Source organism: Dermacentor andersoni, chromosome 4 (assembly GCF_023375885.2).
Source record: "Dermacentor andersoni chromosome 4, qqDerAnde1_hic_scaffold, whole genome shotgun sequence".
In the NCBI taxonomy this organism is placed as follows: Eukaryota; Metazoa; Arthropoda; class Arachnida; order Ixodida; family Ixodidae; genus Dermacentor; species Dermacentor andersoni.
Window position 1 is genome coordinate 3773340 of NC_092817.1, and position 23175 is coordinate 3796514.

At 45.2% G+C, this 23175-nt stretch overlaps 1 protein-coding gene across 3 annotated transcripts in view; it reads left to right on the forward strand.

Annotated features, from left to right (window-relative positions):
• Nucleotides 1-1420: 1420 nt before the first annotated feature.
• Nucleotides 1421-23175, forward strand: part of LOC126535889 (proton channel OtopLc-like) — a 219194-nt gene continuing 197439 nt past the window's right edge. Inside the window, exons 1-3 of one of the 3 annotated variants that reach the window (XM_055073321.2) lie at nt 1421-1518; nt 5317-5382; nt 13296-13602. In XM_055073321.2, coding sequence (XP_054929296.1) covers nt 5354-5382; nt 13296-13602 — 336 coding nt within the window. In that variant the 5' untranslated portion in view covers nt 1421-1518; nt 5317-5353. Of the gene's footprint in view, nt 1519-5316; nt 5383-13295; nt 13603-23175 lie in introns of those variants that run through there. The other 2 variants (XM_055073323.2, XM_055073322.2) reach the window with 2 other exon arrangements.

Consider the following 23175-nt stretch of genomic DNA (forward strand, 5'->3'; position numbering starts at 1 on the left):
GCGGAACGCCGCAATGGGGCACTCCGGAATAATTTAGAACACCTGGAGTTCTTTAACGTGCACCGGTGTTTTCGCATTCAGCCCTCATTGAAATGCGGCCGCCGTGGCCGGGGTTGCAGCTATTGTTTGAATCTCTAACATGTCACTTATTTATATATTTTGAACACCCTAAAGGACCCAAAAAGCATGACATAGGGGGGGGGGAGGGAATACAATTCACATGTTATATGTCAACACAACAAAAACGACTGAAGACAACAATCAAGCACAGATTTGGGTAATAGATACAGTTTGTAAAAAAAAAAAAACGAAATTAAAGCGAGAGTAGGGGGTAAGGCACATGCATTTAAAAAAGGTATATATATATATATATATATATATATATATATATATATATATATATATATATATAGGACAGATAATTGGCCAGCAAGATGCGAGCAGATGAAAAAGATGAACCGGAATAGTAAAGGGAGTGAAAAAAAAATACTTAGTTGTAGAAAATTCTAGAGCGCCTCCAATAACCTCGGATTCAAGCATTTCTTTTGTGATAAAATTTGCCTGATTGTTATTGCCGAGGAATATAAAAGGCCACAAAATACAAAGAAAGTTGCACTTTCGGCCAAAAAGAGAGCCATCGATTTCGATAGCAAATTCGTAGACAGCGTTGACAAGTAAGGACGGTAGTTTTATTGGCAGTATAAGGTTGTAAACATTCGCTTACTAAGTAATTTACCAATCATTTGGTCACGCGCGCTCGAGCAAACATGAACAATCTGCCTCGATGACCGCACGCACTTGCCGTCAAAATACTGGAGTGTCGCGTCTGTAACAGCGAGCGAATTGACTTTCGTGTTGCCTCTCGCTTCAACGCGAACTAAGCGGCGAGCATAGAGCACACACGAACCTATCAGCACTCGCAACAATGTGTCCCCATTGCAGATCGCTTTCAACATAACGCCCGCGTGGCCGTAGTACACGCAGCGGTTACCGTTATAGAACGGCTCCCACACAGCATATGGCGTGCTGCAACGATGTTATCGCATTTGCACTTTATATGGAACAGCACGGCGACTGGGGAAATGTGCCTGGAGTGCCCATATAATTGTTATCGCAATAAGGAACCACGCGATGGGGCGCTTGCGCGACTGCTGTAGCGCCCCGCGGAAACGCGCCAGGAGAGAGAAAGCGCGGCTGAGGTCCAACTGTGACAACAAAAAGTTCGCCAAACGTCGACACTAATCATATCAGTCTCAGGCGCTTTACCCTTTCCTTCCCTGAAACCGAACAAAAGCTGTTTCCTACCCTGCCGCAATTTTCGATGCTTTATCAGTTCGTCTGCGCTCGGCCAGTAGCACGCACATCCGCCGTTATGCGACAAGATTCGGATGCCGAGATGCCTACGACTGGCGCCAGGCGCCGTCGCTACCCCGTGGTTGCAGTCGGGACGCGCCGCGCTTGCTGACCCATTGCACGCTTGAGCGGAGCACAATAGCAGTCGGGCAAGCACCCCATCGCGTGAGTTTTTTTTTTCTTCGTATTTCTCGGGCTTTTGTTTGTCTCCGCAAAAACAGCCAGGCGCATCATAGCACAAAGAAAAAGCTTAGATCCGCCGTTGAGGCGCTCTACAACTTCATAATTGACATGTTAAAATTCAAGCAATTATTAAAAAAGGTAGCAGTTTCGCCTGGAAGGCGAAGCATCGATTGCGATAGCAATTTAGTAGACAGCGTTGTAAAGTAAGGAAAGTACTTTTATCGGCCGCATAAGCTCGGGAACATTCCCTTACTAAATCAATTAACAATCACGGTGTCATTAACGCAGATAGTTGGGCTAGTTGGTGCTGCCGCATTTGGTGATACATATTTACTAGCGCCAACAAGACTAACGAAAAAAATTTGGGACAGGACAGATGCTAGCGCTCTGTCCTGTCCCAACTTTTTTTCCGTTCATCTTTTTAGTGCTAATAACTATGTCTCAGCAAATGAATCGTAGTGACAGCGCACACAAGCAAAGACGAACGCATCACATTTGATGACCGCGGACACGGGCTGCCAAACGCTTGTGTGAGCAAGCGCGATAGCAGCAGCGAGCGAAATGACTTTCGTGCGGTTTATCGCTTCAACGCGAGCGCGGCAAGAACGCAGCGCACACGAAGGTATGAGCCGTCGACAGAACACTTTCAATGTACGGCGCGTGCCCGTCCAAAGTACGCCCTTATTGGCGGAGTCGAACTCGCCGACCTCTCTTCCGCGCTACCTCCTTGCTTTGCTCCATATATGGCGCGCGAGACTGACCGGCAATCGTAAGTTCCCCTCGCGATGTGTTGCGAAAAAGCCCAGTTGCTGGAGCACAAGGCCGCTTACCCCCTTCCTTCCCTTACAAAAATATCTAACAAATTTGAATAATTTTTTTTTTGACAAACGATACTAGAACCTACCAACGGTTCTCTAAATGTTTAGAATAAAAAACAGGAACAGCGCAACACAGGACGAGCGAGTAAAGAGCACAGGACAGAGCGCTGTCCTGTGCTCTTTACTTGCTCGCCCTATGCTGCGCTGTTCCTGTTTTTAGTCTAAAGGTGAACCAACCAGCGCCATTGAACGAGCTGTTATTAAATGTGTTCATACCGTTTTTAAACTTCCTAAAAACTTCAATCCAACATGCACTATTCGCCGCCGATATTGAATAAAAGATTTATTGACAAACTTCTTTTGAAAAATGAATGAACATGCTTCAAACATTAAAAGAAGGATTTACTAACCATTTTAATACTTAGCAACCATGCAGCAGCATTTCACGAACTTATTATTCCTCTACTTATAAACATACTAGCAACGTTTTTCCAACTTTTTGTACTTCACCCTAGAAACACCCTCACAACTTTTTTTTATGTTTCAGAAATATCCTGGGCCGCTATCTTGTACACGTTCGAAAAGCCGACGTTCGATTTCGCCTTGCGCGATTGTCCAGGCTGCGCCGATATCGCGGCCCAGGCCAATCTAGTCCAATCGCGTGAGGCGAAATCGAACGTCGGCTTTTCGAACGTGTACAAGATAACGGCCCCGGTGACATTTCGCGCTTTCTCCAGAATTTTATTAAATCATCTGGTACTGTTCTGGTGTAACCTTGAACATGTGCGGGATATATATGTATCTGCTATCAAATTAGAAAAAACTGTTAGCAAAACACAAAAATCCTTTACAACGACCATATTTAGTTTGCACTCCTTTCATACATGACCTTAGAAGCCACTAGCAAGCCGCGACGGTAATGCATTCTTCATGGCCCCGCGGTCAAATTAAGATGCCTTGCCGGAAGCCTCAGGGAGGAAAGTATGCAGAAATAGAACAGTCTAGTGCATCGTGTCAGTGTTTGTGGACGAGACACCATGTAACAATCATGCAAAAAATTTAATTTGAAATGACCTACAATGAAAGCAAAAATTCCAACTGACTACGTTGTCACGCGTGCTTAGAATGGAATTCACACATCTCGGGCTGAAAGCTTCTTTTGGGCGCGGTCCTTGTGGGCGTTGGAACAGCAGCCAAGAAACGAATTATGCGGTACTGCTGCAAAGAACATACACCTGTTATATGTAGGAATCACACAAGTGTGTGATGTAGCCATGAATTAGTTGAGGCAAGGATATTCAAAGTTCTTAAAACGGCTTCTGCCAGGCATGCCTAAGTACCAATAAATGCGATGACATCTCCTACGTAGTACAAACCTTTACGAACAGATTTGAAAGGTCCTTCAAGCAGCCCTTGTTACTACAATTTTTTTGTAATTAGCAACAGTATAGTGATCAGTACTAAACGCAGCTGCCTAGACTGCTCAGCTATAGAATATTCATAATAATAGTGTTACATGAGTATTATACATTGTATTTGAGAGATAATAGACATATATGTGCGCGTCTTGTTGTTCATAGTCCTTGTGTAAGTTACGCCTAAAAGTGTGCCTTAATCACGAAATTGAAAGTAGTTCCGCTGCACAAATGCAGTAACATCCTTTCTTCTCTCAACTACAGGCACATATCTCTAGAAGTTGAGAATAAACACAACGGCATGATTACAAGGAGAGTAAAGAGCTTCGCATCGTACGCAGGACGATGAAAAACATATTTGGCATGTCAACATTAGTAGCAGCTTGGGTGCATGGTAAACATACTTTTTCTTAACTTTCTCTATGCGCAGAAATGAGGTTTGAGCATTTTATTGACACATATATGTGCCTATAGATATACGTTACCGTTGTTGTAAACAATTTTTTTCACATATATGCCAAATGTGTTTGCAAAGTCTCATTGTACACAAAGTCAAAGCCATAAGGCCCCGGCAAGAAGCTAAGCCAATGAGAGAGCAATCCCAGTGACAAACCATGCTAAACCAGCGAGACAACTATTCCAGTAACAAACCGGATAAAAAATTTTACTGAAATAAATTTCGAGCTTTGGACATAACGACGGTGCTATCCAAATGGAGGAGATGGGCAACCTTAAACAACGGCTATGCAACATCAGACTGATGTGCATAACATAAAGAATGGCCTCAAATACTTTGGCAGAGAACGCAGCAACGGCTAACAACAAATGACTGGATGAACTGCAGTATAATCGACCAGGAAAGAAACTGGCAGTAACGCCTGTACCCGGAATCCCTAGAGAGACAATCAGGAGGACACACGCTCAAACCAAGGAACCCTGCTGCATCTTATGCGTGTGCTTGTGTCAAATGCTAAAACTTACTTAAACAGAGACTTCTACTTTTTCCCCATTGAGAAGAAACCTCCATATGAAAGCCGGAGTCTCTTGCGTTCAAAGTTTTGTTTGGTTGGTGTATGTGTTTCTTTGTCATGTTTCATCCCGACAGACAGGCTTCCGTGAAACTCTCGATGATACAACTTTTATGCGTAAGCACTTTTTGCTTAAACTATGTGTTTAGGTGATAAAACAGATTTTTCTAGACACTCTAGAGTGCATTATTCACGGTACGAAACGTGAATTCGAGGTTCTTAAAAAGGCAGTTTGGCTTGATAAATATAGATTCTATGTGGAGTCTATCAGGCATAATTACTGAAGCTTCCGAGTACATTGAACTCAGAGGAGGCTACTTTAGGTAAGTTCATTGAACTGCGCGCTCCAGATCAACAACAGGTATAACTCTTGATCTGCCCCTAGAAATCCTGACAATCGAACATACACTAAAATGATTGAATATTACACAAATGCATCCTACAACTCGCAAGGTAGTGACAGTTTTGGACGCTTTGTGAAAGCACACAGATGAGGTGTTTTATCTTTGTGGTGTCCAGATTCCAGCAGCGCAGCAGGTTCCAGCGGGATAGAGGGATGCCTCCAGAATCTCCATATCCTTTACAGTAAGAAATGTTTAATTTATTGTGCTGTGAACCTGGACATTTGTGATTTGCCAGTGTCATGTGGAATTGCAAGAAGAGCTTCCGAGAGGCAGCTGCATCAATCTGCGTCTGGTTGTTCACATGTATCTTCGTTATATCTCATGAGATTAGATTGCTATTTTGCAACAAGTAAAATTCAGGACGAAACTAAATCCGCAGCAAACATCAGACTACGAGGACAATCATCACCAAACCCAAATATGTAGTAAGACATGTAACATAGGAGTAAGAAAAATTATTGAGCTCGTAAAAGCACTCTGAAACCTAGGCCGCGATTTTGTAGCACTACTATTCCTTTTCGCTCTTCGTTAGTGGTCTCACCGATGCCCCGGCCCGTGTTACGTACTGGAAGAGCCGGCCTTTAACAGTGGGCCATAAGAGCGGCAAATCATCGAGTGGTAAGTATCGCTACAAAATCGCAGTGTTACTTCATTACGTACTGCCGTAACCTACGATTACAAGAGCTGACATCCTGGGAGGACGACGATGACGACGAACGCGTAAGCAGCGAAGACCGGCTCCCGCTTCTGAAAACGATTTCGCCTGTACCAGCTGCACCACACGCCGCACCTCGTCCGACGCAGGCGCGAGGAACGATCCCAAGCCAATAGAAGCAAGTCTCCGGCCTTCGCCATGGGCAAGCGACAGCTCCCAGCCATCGCCGGTCGCTCCGGGGCTCGCGGGTGCTCCAGATCCAGAAGGCCCTCTCTGCCTTACGGACGGCGTTCCAGGTCCAGGAGCAGATCCATGTCCAGGGGCAGATCCAGAAACCACACCAGGAGCCGCTCTGTCTCCATGGCACGGTCTTGTTCCAGAGCCGGCCAGCAGAGGAAGAGAAAGTCTACCCTATCCTGGGCCGATAAGGTTGCTGGTGGCGGCGGAGCGAGACCCTTCCGGAGATCACGCGACCTGCTTCCAGAGCAAGCTTGGGACGCCGAGGTAACGCGCCTTCAGAAGGAAAACGCGGACTTAAAAGAAATGGTCAGAAATATGGCTAGCGAAATGAGAGAGATAAGGAAATTGGTAATTTGTCAGAGTGCTTCTGCCAAAGCGTCGGTGACGATCGCCGTCGTAGCACCAGTTCCGGCCAGCGACTAGGTAGGGGCTGCCAAGCGTAGAGCAGTTTCCAGTAAGGAAGAATCAGGCTCGCAAACTAATGAGATCACAGGCATGTTGGCCACGCTCACTAACAGCGTGTAGCAGTTACAGCAAGGCTTAGCACAGGTGCAGGTCGCCCTAGGGGACCCGAAGAAAGGCCTAGGCGCGCTGTCTGATCGCATGGACGTCCTCGAGCGTCTGGTGGTGTCAAGCGCTACGTCCGCAACTCCGATGCAGGTCGTTGTTCCGAACGCATCGGGGACTATAATCAGGGCTACGAGCACATCGGCGTGTCAGAGTTGGGGGCACTTTTTACGTGCACCTGTGCTTACACGGGGTACCACAGAAAATTTGTCTAATCATGGATAGTTCCAAAGATGCGTTCAGAATTTGGCAATGGAACTGCAGGGGGTACTCCAATAAGAGGGCTCCGTTGCAGCAATATTTTACATTGCTAGCTAACAAACCACAGGTAGTAGTATAAGAGAAAACCCTCATTTCTGCCGCATCCCTCCCTGGTTATCTGGCCGTCTCCGTGCAGCCAGGAGGTCAGGGAGTATGCACGTTAGTTGACAGGGGCGTTAGGGACTTGTCTCACGACCTGAAGCTGGCGAGTTGCAAGATCGAATACGTCATGGCGGAGGTTCTGCTCAACACGAGACAACGCAACTAGCGGAGAAACAGCGTGTTTATACTCAACATCTACAGCAATCCTAACGACTCGCAACAGCGGTTCGAAACGATACTCAAGACGTCCGTCGACCTGGCAGGCACCCCTCCCCTGGTCATCGTCGGGGACTTCAACGCCCCGTACGGAAGGGGGGGGGGGGGTAGGTCTACGACACGAGCAAGGGCCGGGGTATGTGGCAGAACGCCAACGAAATGCACCTCACTCTCATCACGGACAAGGCGTTCCCTACCCGAATCGGCAAGTCCGTGATTCGGGACAACACCCCCGATCTGGCGTTCGCGAAGAACGTCGAGAGAGCCGTGCGGCGTGACACCGCAATGGATTTCGGTAGCGACCACTACGTGCTCGAGACACGATTCGACGTCGCCCGAAGTAAATCCAGAGAGTTCACCGTCACGAACTGGGACCTTTTTCGCAAGCTCTGCGGCAACGAAAACGCACCCGTCCGCAAAGACCTAGAAGACTGGTGCGAGCGAATCAAGAGTGACGCCGACTCGTCCACTAAGAAGATCGCCAGCGACCTTGAGGTAGAGAAGATGGACAGCAGGCTAGCCCATCTGATCGAGGCAAAGCAGGCGCTGCTATTGCGATGAAAGCGACAAACGTTCAAGCGAAGATTGAGGAAAGAGATCTCCGAGCTCAACAGTGTCATTGAAGATCACTCTCGGACCATCGGCAAGCAGAAATGGGATGAGGTCTGTGACTCGATTGACGGGCAGATGCGTAACGGCAAGTCCTGGGGTGTGCTCAAACATCTCCTCAACAAGGGCAGCACCAGATACAGTCAGAGGCACACGCTCGGCAGAGCCCTGCACGAAGCTACCAGAACCTGTTCCAGTAACAAGCTCGTTGCAAGCTCATGGAGAACTACCTGCAAGGAAGTCCGGTTTGCTGACTACCTCGGCCCGGCCCGTCCGGAGTTAGACGAAGACTTCACCATGGAGAAATCAGACAAGCGATTTTTGCAGTTTTGATAGAAACATTAACAAGATGCTGCGGAACCTTGACGACCATTCGATCGAATACCTCACCGAGAAGATCAATGAGACGTGGAAAAACGGCAGCGTCCCAGAGCAATGGAAGACCACGAACGTCGTCCTCATCCCCAAACGCGGCAAGGTTCCGAACGTGGACAGCGTCAGACCCATCTCTCTCATGTCCTGCGTCTGGAAGGTGCCGGAGCACATCGTCCTCAACAGACCAAGCAAATATTTCGAAGAGAACAACCTATATACTCATAACATAATTGGCTTTGGTGCCGACCTCTCGTCGCAGGACACCATGAAGATGATGAAACAACACATCATCTATGGAGCTCCAGGGACACCAGGGTCCTGATCGGACTCTACCTCGAGAAGGCGTTTGACAACGTTTCCCACGAATATAGTCTGGCCTCCGTCGTGGACCACAAGCTGTGGCCCAGACTGTATAACTACGTCCGTTGGTTTCTGACGGGGAGGAAAGCCAATTAAGCTGCGGATCGGCGACTTTGTCTCCGAAGAGGTGCTCCTAGGCCCACGGGGCACGCCGCAAGGATCGGTCATTTCGCCTATTCTCTTCAAATTTGCATGGTCAGCCTCTCGAGGAAGCTGGCGCCAGTTGAAGGTATCAAACACACCATCTACGCCCACGACATCACGATCTGATGCACCGGCCATAGCGAAGGGCAAGTAGAAAGCGCCATGGAAGAGGCCGTAGACGTCACGGAGCACTATCTGCTACCCACCAGACTCAGGTGCTCCCCGACCAAATCCGCGCTTCTGCTTTAGAGAAAATAAATAGGGGGCAGACCCAAGCGCTGGAAACCGGTCTCGGAAAGTTGCATTCACCTCTTCACTCGTAGCGGCGATCCGATACCCAGGGTCGACACCATCAGAGTCCTGGGTATGTTCATCGAATCAGGTGGCGGCAACGGCACTGCGTTCCGCAAGATCATTGGGAAGACCGACAACGCTTTTCGCGTCTTGCGAAGGCTCACGAACAGACATCGTGGCCTCAAGGACGACAACCTGCTTCGGCTCATCAATGCCTTTGTGCTGTGTCACTTCGCCTACGCGGTGGCCATGCACAACTGGTTCAGAGCAGAGCGGGACAAGCTAAATGCCCTCATTATAAAATTCGTCAAGAGAACCCTCGGGCTGCCCGTCAGAACGCATACCGAGGATCTCCTTCGGCTCGGCATGCACTACACCACGGAGGAGATAGCCGAGGCTCAGGAACGGGCCCAGCTAACTCGGCTGCCCACTACGCCGGCCGGCAGGCGTATCCTCGAGAAAATTGGACTTGGCCCCAGGAAGACCTTCGCTGACAACACTCACATCCGCAGAGAAATAGGGGAGAAGATCGTCGTCACCCCGTAGTACCGCAACATTCATCCCGTTCACAATGCAGGTCATCGCAAGGCAAGAGCACCGAATATACGGAAGCAAATATACATGAACAAGATCGAATCAAGCTTCGTCGATGCCGCCACGAATAGCAAGTCATCAACTGTGCTTTGGTCCAGACGAAATAACCCGATGTGGTCGAGCAAGTGACCATTGGACTCGCCATGCAAGATAGTGAAACAGGGTGTGTAACGATTCGAAAGCGGCCGTCACAGCATTCCAGAAAGGCCGGACAGCCCGGCTGGCACTTCAAATTATGAAAGGCGCCAAACACGGCAACACACCCATACACTCCATCCTTTGGTTCGCTGCCCACGTCGGGGCGATTGAGGGGGTTCCTCTGACCCTCAACGAGTCTGCCCACGAGGCTGCGCGTCGCTTTACCGACCGCGCTGCCCTCGGACCGGGCGACTCTCTCGGATCGGGCGATAATGAAATTACTAAATTCTTTTACTTAGAGAGAAGGGTTTTCCCGCCGCCTCATCCAAACTAAGGATGCTGCAGGCGGTCACGTTCAGACTTGCAAACTAACTTCTACCCAAATTCGGCGTCTCTTTAATGAAATGGAATGAAATTGTTTATTTGCCATCCTGTGCATTTACAGACAGAGGAAGTGTAGATAAAAAGCTGTCCTTCAACAGCATGACGTGTCTACAGTCCCTGTTTCTGCAGGGAGGCAGCATAACATATGCGCACATACATATACATACATATATATAGCTGTGTACATAACTTCAGTGACATGTTTCTCACTCGCACTTTGCTTCATGTCAACAAAGAAATGCAAAAACACAGATACATGACGCTACCAGATATTACATCGAAACCGTATAGGTCAGTTTCAGTTCCTTGGGTGATGACGTAAAAAGATCAAATCGGACCAAATTATAGTAATTTATCAGGGTTGGTATTATGTATTTAAGGCATTGTTTCCCGTAGTTTGAACGTGTTGTTGGTACTAACCAATCCTTAAAGTTTCTTGTAACGTAATTTGTAGATTTTATCTGAAGTTTGTCTAGAGTACGCAGGTTGCTGATATTTCAATGAATTTCCAGTTTATATACTTGACTCAGACGATATCTGTAGAGATTGTGAGCTGTGATCACACCAGAATTATTAAAGAAGGCTATTGTCGATGCTGTGTAGGAAGCGTTATATGCGTGGCGGAGATACTTCTTTTGTAACAGGTGAATATGTTCTAGATTGGTGGATGTTGTATTACCCCATATTAATTGGCCATAGTTTAAATGTGATTGGAAAAGTGAATTGTACAGCAAGAGTTTATTACGTATGGAAAGAATGCATCTCATACGGCCTACTACACCTGTTATTCTACTTATTTTGCTTAGAACGTGTTTGACGTGATTGTCCCAAGACATGCTCGCTGAAAAGAAGACACCCAGACATTTGAAAGTCTCGACTATTTTAATACTCCTTGAGTTTAGTACAATGTCTTGATGGGGAGGAATTTGCTTGTTTTTCGGTCTGAATATAACTGCTTTTGTTTTGTTTGCATTTATCTTCATTAAATCCGCTCTCGACCATTCCTCTAAGAATTTCTTTGCATTGTTGCATTGTTCTATAAGAACATGAATGCTATTACCAGTGAAGAAAATACTCGTGTCGTCCGCGTAGATAATAAACCTTGCCTGAGAGTTAGTATTAATGATGTCATTCAGATATATATTAAAAAGCAAAGGCCCTAAAATACTTCCCTGTGACACTCCACAATAGACACCTCTATTCATTATGCAAAATAGAAGTGAGGCGTGCGGACAGGACACAAGAGTAGAGAAGTGGACAACACTCTACTCTTGTGTCCTGTCTGCACGCCTCACTTCTATTTTGCATAATGAATCCTTACCAACTAGCTCAGCTTTCTGTCGGACAGCTCCAGCCTTAGAAGTAAAGGTGTCGATTTCCACAATTTGTGTTCTATCAGGTAAGTAGGATTTGACAAGAGATAGTGCCTGTCCTCGTATTCCATAATAGTTTAATTTCTCCAATAAAATGTTATGATCAACTGAATCAAAGGCCTTAGAAAAGTCTACGAAAATGCCAACAACTATAGCTTTGTTTTCAAACTCTTTTAATATATATTCTTTTTGCTCTACTATTGCTAACTCGACTGACTTTTTCTTAAGAAAACCAAACTGGTGTGGTGTTAACTGGTTATGTTTTTCAATAAAATTTGTCATCCTCGAATGCAAAATTTTTTCAAACACATTTCAAAAGATGGGTAAAATAGATACCGGCCTGTAATTTCCCAAATCATTACGACCTCCATTTTTATATAGAACGGCTACTTTCGCAGACTGCATCTTCACTGGAAAAATTGCCGATTGCAAACACATGTTAAATATATGGGTGAGTATTGAGGCAATGATTTCAACTACATGTTTGATTGGGCACACTTGAAAACCGTCAATGTCACAACTACTGCTATTGTTTAAGGTTTTTATAACTGACGCAACTTTATTCGGTGTAACAGGCTGAAGGTATATTGTGTCCTCCTTGTTACTGCAAATATATTTACTAGCATGACAGGTCGTAGCGTGAGTACTAGGCATATCTGTGAAAAAAATATTAAATGCATCAGCTAGTTCATTACCTGATAATTCTTTGCCATTAATTTGTAACTGCAATAAAGGCTTGTGGCAATCACTACGATTCAAAAGTCGGTTCAACCTCGCGCATAGTAGACTGTGTTTATAGCTTTCGATGTCCAGAAAAGATCAGTAGTATGCTGTGCGTGCATGCCGTAACTTCTTAGTTCAATTGTTTCGATACTTTTCAAATATGTCAAGGTCATCTGTTGATCGCGTGTGGAGGAAATGTTGGTATAGCTTGTCCCTCATTTTTATTTCTTCGCGTAAATCAGGTGTAATCCATGGTTTCGGGTTTTTCTACTTTTCCTACGTGTCCTGGAAGGAAAGCTGTGGTGGTATAGGCGGGACAATATATGAATAAACATATTGTAAGCCTCATTGGCATCTGTTAGGTTAGTTATCACATCCCCATCTACTGTCAAAAGGGTATCACAAAAGGATTTCAGAGTTGTGTCTGTAATTAATTGGTATGACAGTGGTGGGAACTTCTTTCCTCTTAATCCGCTTATTTCAGAACACACAAACACCGGCAAATGGTCACTGATAGAAGAAGATAAGGCCCCGGATTTAATGTTTGACTGTAAGGAATTAGTGATAAATAAATTCAGAGTTGACTGGCCCTGAGACGTAACCCTAGTAGGCGTGGTGATTAAGTTGACAAAACCGTTCGATAATATAACCATACTGAAAGAATTCGATGACCGACTATTCGAACCCATGTCAATGTTGACATCACAGCTTATATCTTGAGATTTACCCGAATTGTTATTGCGTGGCCTGTGGTGAGGCTGCAACTCTGTCTCACATGCACTGGGAGTCCTGGCAGTTGGGCACGAAGTTAACCAAGGAAGAGTGGGACGCGCTCCTGCGAAGTCCTGTTTTTCAGGACCAAATCCTTGCCGTCCAGCGCGCTCGCGATGGGGCCGGTAGGCTAGATCTGTCAAGTCCCGTCGTGGGATTAGCCGGGTTAGCGTTTTATCGCGTTTTGCTGGCCCCAATGAAAGTTTATGCAGTCACTCACTCAAAGCTTACATCCTGTTCTTAAGACACTCAGGGAATGCAGCCACCTAACAGTCCGTTTTTCTTTAGTCTTCAGCTTGTTCTCGGACTGCTGCTTTACGCCTGTCCGGGCCTTGAACCACGAGGAATGACCGGGATAACAAGGACTTTCAATGTGACCAACTGCCACGTGTCGGATGTCATGCTGATAAAGTCAAGCGATTCTGTGCTGCACCATTCGTCGGCAATCTGCGCAGATTGCTGGGCGCACAACCAGTGCTCCGCGCCACCTCACAGCCCGCCTATGAAAGCCGATCACACGCAAGCCGAGATCATAGGGCACGACAGCACTCAGGGAATGCAGCCACCTAACAATCCGTTTGTCTTCATCCTTCAGGTGAGAAACCGATACGGAAATGATGTATTCGCTCTAGTGACCCATTCTTGTTAATGCTGCCGTGCCCAAGGCTGTGTGGTATCGTGTTTGAACACGCTGTGCTTATACCGAAGCTCCTATTACTTGGTGGAGAAATCGAAACTAATCCCGGCCCCGAAGTAGGTGAAACATTAAAGGAAATAGCCGCAGATTTTAAAGACATTAAGGGAAATCATCTAGCTGAAATAGATAAGAAATTGAACTAGTTGACCAGCCTAGAAGAAAAAGCCCATTCTTCTCAAGAGCAAATAGCAAACATTAATTCGGTAATATCATTGCAATATAGAATCGATGATCTAAAGAATCGTAGCAGACGCTCTAATTTGATAACATACGGAATACCAGAAGCCACTGGAGAGATATCCTTGACACTGGAACGCACAGTGAATAAAGACGTTGTCGAAGGCCCTCTGGAATTCAAAGCAGTAGCCATCGAACGCATACATCCGATAGGGAGAGCAGAACCTAGCAAGATTCGGCCTGTGATCTTCAAATTTCTAGATTCAAGAGATAAATATACAATGCTGAAAAGGGGGTACAAACTTAAGGACACTCACCTATCTATTGCAGAAGACTTTTCAAAACGCGTGCGGGATATCGGAAGAAAACTTTGGAACAGCGCCAAGGTAAATCGGGAAAAAAAGTGAAAAGGTTTCGCTTTTTTTCGACAAACTATACATTAACAATCGCGTGTATGTTTGGAGCAACGAGCAGAATGACAAGGTGCCACTTGAAAAAAAAAAAACGATTCAGAAAGGGGGCAGAAAATCGCCGTGTCGGCAAAGCAGCGAACATCACCGGAAAGCACAAAAGCGGAGTTGTAACTCGCCGAAGCGCAAAATCAGCGAACTAACACTTTTCACAGTAAAGGCTAGAAGCGTAGTCGACAAACCCCTCGGCACTTGAAAACTTGACAAATGTTTATGAACCTGATGTAGCAGCTATAACAGAAACGTGGCTCACGTTCGACATTCTTGATCAAGAGTTCACGCCGCCAAATTATTCCGCAATCCGAAAAGACCGTCCCACACGTGCTGGCGGAGTGGCGTTATTAATAAAAAAAATGTTTTCCTTTTACCTTTCTGCCTGAGATAAAAGACGCTGAGGCGCAATTTTGTAAATTACTTTGCGAAGGTAGAAACGTTGTCTTAGGGTGCGTTTATCGGAGCCCGAGCTCCAGTGACGCGTGTATCAGTACATTCACGACTACATGCAACGTGACGCCCATGGTTAACGCATCGCCCGTATGGGTGATTTTAATCTTTCTGACATTAATTGGAATGGCATGTGCCAGTCGTCAGCAGACTTGGATGCACTATTTGATCTTATGTTAACCTTCAATCTTCATCAGATCATTTCACGTCCAACGCGTTCGCAGGTAACTACTCAAAACATTCTTCACCTAACATATTTCGATATTAACCATGTACGAACTGACGTAATCCATGGCATATCAGATCATGACGTAGCAGTATGCCTATTACCACTTGTTGGTATTACTGCCCAATTTCCTGCGTCCATAGTAACCGACTTCCGAAACGCTGATGACAATAGCATACTAACATAACTTGATCACGAGTTCCAGCCTTTTTCCGAAATGGGTTCCAGTGCCTCTGTTCACGTAAATTCCCTTTCGCTTATGTTCAAATCTATCGTGCTCTAATTCGTCCCAAACTACGGGTCTACTAAAATCAAGCGGCCACCAAAAAATAATCCCTGGATAACTAGAGAAGTAATTCATGCAAAGCGCCGTGTGAAAAGATCGCGTAGAACAATAAAAATTATAGGAGGAGACGAATCCAGGGTGACGAAACAGCCTAATTGCATCGCGGAATTCAAGCTTACAGCTAAGCGTGCAAACGAATATTATTTTAATGTAAGGTTAACGAACTTTCTTACTAGTAATCCCGGAAGGTTCTGGAGGCACTTTCGCACCAATTATAGAGAAGCGTCCCACTTACGCCCAGAGGAAGTAACTGCGAAAGCCAACGCATATAACATTTTCGCTCAATCAGTATTTACTACATACGATAACATTATTCCCCCCATTCTAACCAGACAGGGTGTAAGTATTGGCAAATTAGACATTACGGAAGCTGGCATACTTAATCTTCTGCTTAATCTTGCCCCTAAAAAAGGCAGCAGTCCTGACAACATAGCGAACGACTTTCTGAAAAGGTATGCGGAATGGTGCAGTAGATACCCCCGCATAATTTTTCGTAAATTACTCACGACTACACAGCTACCGAACAAATGGAAAATTGCAAAGATAATCATCATCAGCCTAGTTACGCCCACTGCAGGGCAAAGGCCTCTCCCATACTTCTCCAACTACCCCGGTCATGTACTAATTGTGGCCATGTTGTCCCTGCAAACGTCTTAATGTCATCCGCCCACCTAACTTTCTGCCGCGCCCTACTACGCTTCCATTCCCTTGGAATCCAGTCCGTAACCCTTAGTGACCATCGGTTATCTTCCCTCCTCATTACATGTCCGGCCCATGCCCATTTCTTTTTCTTGATTTCAACTAAGATGTCATTTACCCGCGTTTGTTCCCTCACCCAATCTGCTCTTTTCTTATCCCTTAACGTTACACCTATCATTCTTCTTTCCATAGCTCGTTGCGTCGTCCTCTATTTCAGCAGAACCCTTTTCGTAAGCCTCCAGGTTTCTGCCCCATATGTTAGTACTGGTAACACACAGCTGTTATACACTTTCCTCTTAAGGGATAGTGGCAACCTGCTGTTCATGATTTCAGAATGCCTGCCAAACGCACCCCAGCCCATTCTTATTCTTCTGGTTATTTCAGTCTCATGATCCGGATCCGTGGTCACTACCTGCCCTAAGTAGATGTATTCCCTTACCACTTCGAGTGCCTCGCTACCTATCGTAAACTGCTGTTCTCTTCCGAGACTGTTAAACATTACTTTAGTTTTCTGTAGATTAATTTTCAGACCCACCCTTCTGCTTTGCCTCTCCAGGTCAGTGAGCATGCATTGCAATTGGTCTCCTGAGTTACTAAGCAAGGCAATATCATCAGCGAACCGCAAGTTGCTAAGGTATTCTCCACCAACTTTTATCCCCAATTCTTCCCACTCCAGGTCTCTGAATACCTCCTGTAAACATGCTGTGAATAGCATTGGAGAGATCGTATCTCCCTGTCTCACGCCTTTCTTTATTGGGATTTTGTTGCTTTCTTTGTGGAGGACTACGGTGGCTGTGGAACCGCTATAGATATCTTCCAGTATCTTTACATATGGCTCATCTACACCCTGATTCCGTAGTGCCTTCATGACTGCTGAGGTTTCGACTGAATCAAATGCTTTTTGGTAATCAATGAAGGCTATATATAAGGTTTGGTTATATTCCGCACATTTCTCTATCACCTGATTGATAGTGTGAATATGGTCTATTGTTGAGCAGCCTTTACGGAATCCTGCCTGGTCCTTTGGTTGACAGAAGTCTAAGGTATTCCTGATTCTATTTGCGATTACCTTAGTAAATACTTTGTAGGCAACGGACAGTAAGCTGATCAGTCTATAATTTTTCAAGTCTTTGGCGTCCCCTTTCTTATGGATTAGGATTATGTTAGCGTTCTTCCAAGATTCCGGTACGTTCGAGGTCATGAGGCATCGTGTATATAGGACGGCCAATCTTTTTAGGACAATGTTCCCACCATCCTTCAACAAATCTGCTGTTACCTGATCCTCCCCAGCTGTCTTCGCCCTTTGCATAGCTCCCAAGGCGTTCTTTGCCTCTTCCGGCGTTACTTGTGGGATTTCAAGTTCCTCTAGACAATTCTCTTTCACCTTATCCTAGTGGGTGTTACTGGTACTGTATAAATCTCTATAAAACTCTTCAGCCACTTGAACTATCCATCCATATTAGTAACGATATTGCCGGCTTTGTCTCTTAACGCACACATGTGATTCTTGCCTATTCCTAGTTTATTCTTCACTGCTTTTAGGCTTCCTTCGTTCCTGAGAGCCTGTTCAATTCTATCCATATTATAGTTCCTTATGTCCGCTGTCTTACGCTTGTTGATTAACTTGGAAAGTTCTGCCAGTTCTATTCTAGCTGTAGGGTTAGAGGCTTTCATACATTGGCGTTTCTTGATCAGATCTTTCGTCTCCTGCGATAGCTTACTGGTTTCCTGTTTAACGGCGTTACCACCGACTTCTATTGCGCACTCCTTAATGATGCCCGTAAGGTTGTCGTTCATTGCTTCAACACTATGGTCCTCTTCCTGGGTTAAAGCCGAATACCTGTACTGTAGCTTGATCCGGCATTCCTCTAGTTCCCCTCTTACCGCTAACTCATTGATTGGCTTCTTATGTACCAGTTTTTTCCGTTCCCTCCTCAAGTCAACGCTAATTCAAGTTCTTACCATCCTATGGTCACTGCAGCGTACCTTGCCAAGCACGTCTACATCATGTATAATGCAAGCGTTCGCGCAGAGTATGAAGTCGATTTCATTTCTAGTCTCACCATTTGGGCTCCTCCACGTCCACTTTCGGCTAACCCGCTTGCGGAAAAAGGTATTCATTATCCGCATATTATTCTGTTCTGCAAACTCTACTAATAAGTCTCCTCTGCTATTCCTAGAGGCTATGCCATATTCCCCCACTGACTTGTCTACAGCCTGCTTCTTGCCTACCCTGGCATTGAAGTCGCCCATCAGTATAGTGTATTTTGTTTTGACTTTTCCCATCGCCGATTCCACGTCTTCATAAATGCTTTCGACTTCCTGGTCATCATGACTAGATGTAGGGGCGTAGACTTGTACTACCTTCAATTTGTACCTCTTATTAAGTTTCACAACAAGACCTGCCACCCTCTCGTTAATGCTATAGAATTCATCTATGTTACCAGCTATTTCCTTATTAATCAGGAATCCGACTCCTAGTTCTCGTCTCTCCGCTTAGCCCCGGTAGCACAGTACGTGCCCGCTTTTTAGCACTGTATATGCTTCTTTTGTCCTAACCTCACTGAGCCCTATTATATCCCATTTACTACCCTCTAATTCCTCCAATAACACTGCTAGACTCACCTCACTAGATAACATTCTAACGTTAAACGTTGCCAGGTTCAGATTCCAATGGCGGCCTGTCCGGAGCCAGGTATTCTTAGCACCCTCTGCTGCATCACAGATCTGACCGCCGCCGTGGTCAGTTGCTTCGCGGCTGCTGGAGACTGAGGGCCGGGGTTTGATTGTTGTATTCATATAGGAGGTTGTGGCCAAGTACTGCACCAGGGTGGCCAATCCTGCTGTGGTGAGAGAGTGCGTTACCGGTTCTGGTCACCGGGATCAGGCCGCACTCCAGGCCGGTTTGTGCAATTTTCTCAACACACGGTTTTTTTTTTGGTATTTTCCGGTGGAGGATTGTGCGGCACCGGGATTTGAATCACGGTCCTCTTGCACGGGAGGCGGATACTCTACCGTGCCCGGAGGAGTTAAATTAAAAATTAAATTATGGGGTTCTACGTGACAAAACCACTTTCTGATTATGAGGCACGCCGTAGTGGAGGACTCCGGAAATTTCGACCACCTGGGGTTCTTTAACGTGCACCTAAATCTAAGTACACGGGTGTTTTCGCATTTCGCCCCCATCGAAATGCGGCCGCCGTGGCCGGGATCCGATCCCGTGACCTCGTGCTCAGCAGTCTAACACCATATCCACTGAGTAACCACGGCGGGTCCCGCGGGAGTTGTACGCCTCATTTAATCTACAGTGGTGCCTTATTTGATCAGTCAAGGTGGACCAATCTGAGCTCGGTTATGCCGCACGGATGGCACTCGGCTAGAGAACCTGGTATTTATGACCTGCACATGTGTTGCCATACATAATTGAGGATATATATCTTTTTTTTTAGGAGGGTAATCAGGCGACATAAATCAGGCGACACAGCAGAAATGTCAAATTTTATACCCATTTCAATAACTAGTACATCCTGTAAGCTTCTAGATCACATAATCTTAAAGCACATAACGGTTTTTCAAGAGAGCATTGGCTTCTTGTCTTCCTACCAACATGACTTTCGTAGTGGTTTATCAACAGTAACCGAACTAACAGAACTAGTCCACGCTATTGCATTTACTGTCAACCACCGCGGCCAGACTGACATGATTTTCTTGACCTATCTAAGGAATTTGATTCTGTATGCCATAACAAATTAATCGCTAAAGTTGAAAGTGCTGTTGGGATAGGGCTCGTTTCAGCCTGGATAAAAGAATTTCTAGCAAATCGTTCACAATTTGTAATCTATGAAAAAATGCTATGAAACACTGTCGCCGTTATTTCCGGAGTTCCCCAAGGCTCAGTTCTTGGGCCATTACTCTTCCTAATCTATATTAATGACATCACAGCTAACATTGGTTGTACTATAAAACCGTTCGCCGACGACTGCATTATTTATAGCGAAATCACTAATTATAGCGACCACATCGCACTTAATACATTCCTCAACACTCTAGTTATTTGGTGTTCTAATTGGCAGATGTCAATTAACGCAAAAAAGTCTGTGGCCATGACCGTAACAAGGAAAACAAGATCTTCTTACTTTACATATGACATTAACAGCATGCCACTAACTAAAGTTGAACAACATAAATACCTGGGAGTTACATTAGCCTAGGCGCTCAGGTTTTTTTTTTTCGAATATTTCGAATATTTCGAAGATCAGCGCAGGAGCACTACGCAAATTATTCTTCCTCAAAAGAAGCCTTGCGCTCTCTATGACATCAACGAAGCTACTGACCTACGCAACGTTCGTTAGGCCAGTTTTCGAATATGTAAACACAGTCTGGTTTCCTCATGCAACGACTAACATAACAAAATTAGAGGCAGTACAAAGAAAGGCTATAAGGTTCATTCACAACAAATATAAACGCGCTGACTCACCGACTAATCTTCTAACGCAGTCTGGATTGCAAACGCTATCTACCAGAGCTAAACACGCTCGCCTGAAGTTCTTGTTTCAGCTTCTAAAAATAACTATAAGATAGATGTGTCCAGGTACATTTCATTTTATGAGGCTCGAAAAACACGTAAAAAACATGCGTACACTTTAACAGAATACACATGCAACAACGACACGTTTAAGTATTCATTCTTCCCCCTTACAGTAGCTGAATGGAAGCGACTTGATCCTGCTATAACCGCCATCGAATCGTTGTCCGAATTTACCTCACAATAGAAGCTGCAGTCCGTAAATAAAATCATTTATTATCGCATGAATCATTGTCACCAATTTTGAGTTGTGTTGCTTTCGACGTCCCATTTTTCTTTTTCCTTTTCAATTTGTTTCTTCTCGCTCTCAAAGTTTATATGCTTTAGCGCATCTGTTCACACAACTTTAAATGTTTTTGACGCGTTAAGTGTTATCTTTCAGTTCGATCCTATTTCATGTATAACTGGTTACTTACATGTTCTTCACTGCTAGTATTATGTTAATTAACTGTCATTTGAAAACATGCATTCTTCTTCCTAAACTCAACTTCCTACTTATATTGCCATCCTTGGGCAATTGTTTTCTTTTTATTTTCCTTTTTTTCAATTAACTGCTCCGCCTAGATGCGTACTGATATACATGTATACTGTATCAGCCGACTGCCACGCTCTCAAATCAGATAGCAGTATTGTAAATAAAAGAAATATATAGTAAAGGCCACGTCTGATTGAAATGTCTCGATTAAAAGGAAACCTCGTCATTGTAATATCAGCCTGTATCTGTCCTGTAGTAAAAAGACAAATCCGAGGAGACACCCAAGAACATAAACAATAGAGACAGGTTCTCTCGATGCGGGCCTTCAAGCTAAACTGTATACACCAAACAATCATCATACAAGCTGATATCTGCTCTAGTGTCAAACATAGCAATTGGTTGCGAACGCGCGAAGCCCATGACACCTCGGCGCATACATTACACATGCACTGTACTTGCAAGAATGCCTATATAACAAAGCATTTCTTGCCAGAAAATTACCGAACAAGCCGTAACTTCCAGTGTTCCATAGTTCTGTGCCCATTAAGTCGTAGAAATGAGGCCGGGTAGCATACTTCACAGCAGAATGAAAGCGCACGGTAACATCAGAGGAACCTTTCGTGAAACTGCTTGCTAAATGTGCACAGCAACATGGGCCACCTGCGCTCAGTAAGCGCCCTACTCTAGTTACACAAAGCGCATTACATGAAACAAAAGCTACAACAATTCGCGCAAGTGACAAACTTTCTTGCCTTTCAAGACGTAGCCCACAAACGCTCTTTCGTCTCACTGTGGTACCGTGGCACCGACGCTTTACCGGCGCAAACACTAGAATTTCCGATGAATCCCAGCTGCACGAAAGCACAACCTTAAACAAATTTTCCAATGCACTATGATTCTAAGCACCAGTACCAGGCTTATCACGAGAGAGTGCGAGAAGGCATCTCGGACGGGCGCTGTAGTGGGATGCTGTTGACACTTGGGCATCGCATCAAAGACACGGTGAAATATTAGCGTTTCATGAGTCCGGAGCTGTTGCGATGAATAATGCACACGATAAGGAGCACATTTCCCTCGGCACTCCTAAAATATAATTCAACTACCGCCTCAGTGTAACGAGCACTCGGCCACAGCCATCGTGTTCCATGGTGCATGAATGGATGGATGGATGGATGCTATGAGCATCCATTTGGAGCGGGGTGGTGGGTTTCGCCACTTAGTTGTTGTTATTAAATTGCCTAATGTCCTGCCTATGTGAAAAAAGAAAAGCAACCAAAAGCACAAAAAACACGAATAATACCCGTAAGAAAACTCTCTGAACCCCTATTCGGAAGGTTGTTTTTGTGCGTCTCTGTACTGTGTTGTTTCCCTATTTTTCTTCCACCAATCGAATCGCTTCTTACTAATCTCTATAGTGAGCATGTTTACTTTCGCCCAGCTCTCACAGAACCCAAGGGCTTCAAACAGGCCAGAGGAGCCTGGGCAGAGATACCTTCACATTCTAATAAAACATGCGCCATCGCTTCCCTAGCTTTACGACCACAAGTACATGCTTCTTCCTTCTGATATCTCGCTTTATAAGTGCGTCTCCTAAGGCATCCCGATCTCGCTTCAAAACGTAAAGAGCTTCCCCTTGAGCTCTCCTAAATTCTGTCTTGACTGATTTGTTATTTTTCTCTTAAGTAGTTACTCATAGCAGGTTTGTTTCCCGCTGCCGCCGGCCATAAGATTATCTCAGTCTCACTTTGCACTTGATGTTCTTTGTTGCCACATTGTCACCATACAGGTTGCATACTTGCTGGTAAGCTTCCTAGTCCTTTTGCTCCACTGCGAACCAATGTTCTTCCTGTAGAAATACTTCAACACTCTCCCATGACATTTACTTCCTTCCATATTCCTCAGTCGATCTTCATAATACAATTTTACTCTGAACTTCTCTCACTTCAAAACGTCTCCACCCCATATCACCCTGCACAGCTTCATTTGTAGTCTTCCCATTAGCGCCCAATGCGAGGCGTCCCACTGACCTTTGGTTGCCATCGAGTCCTG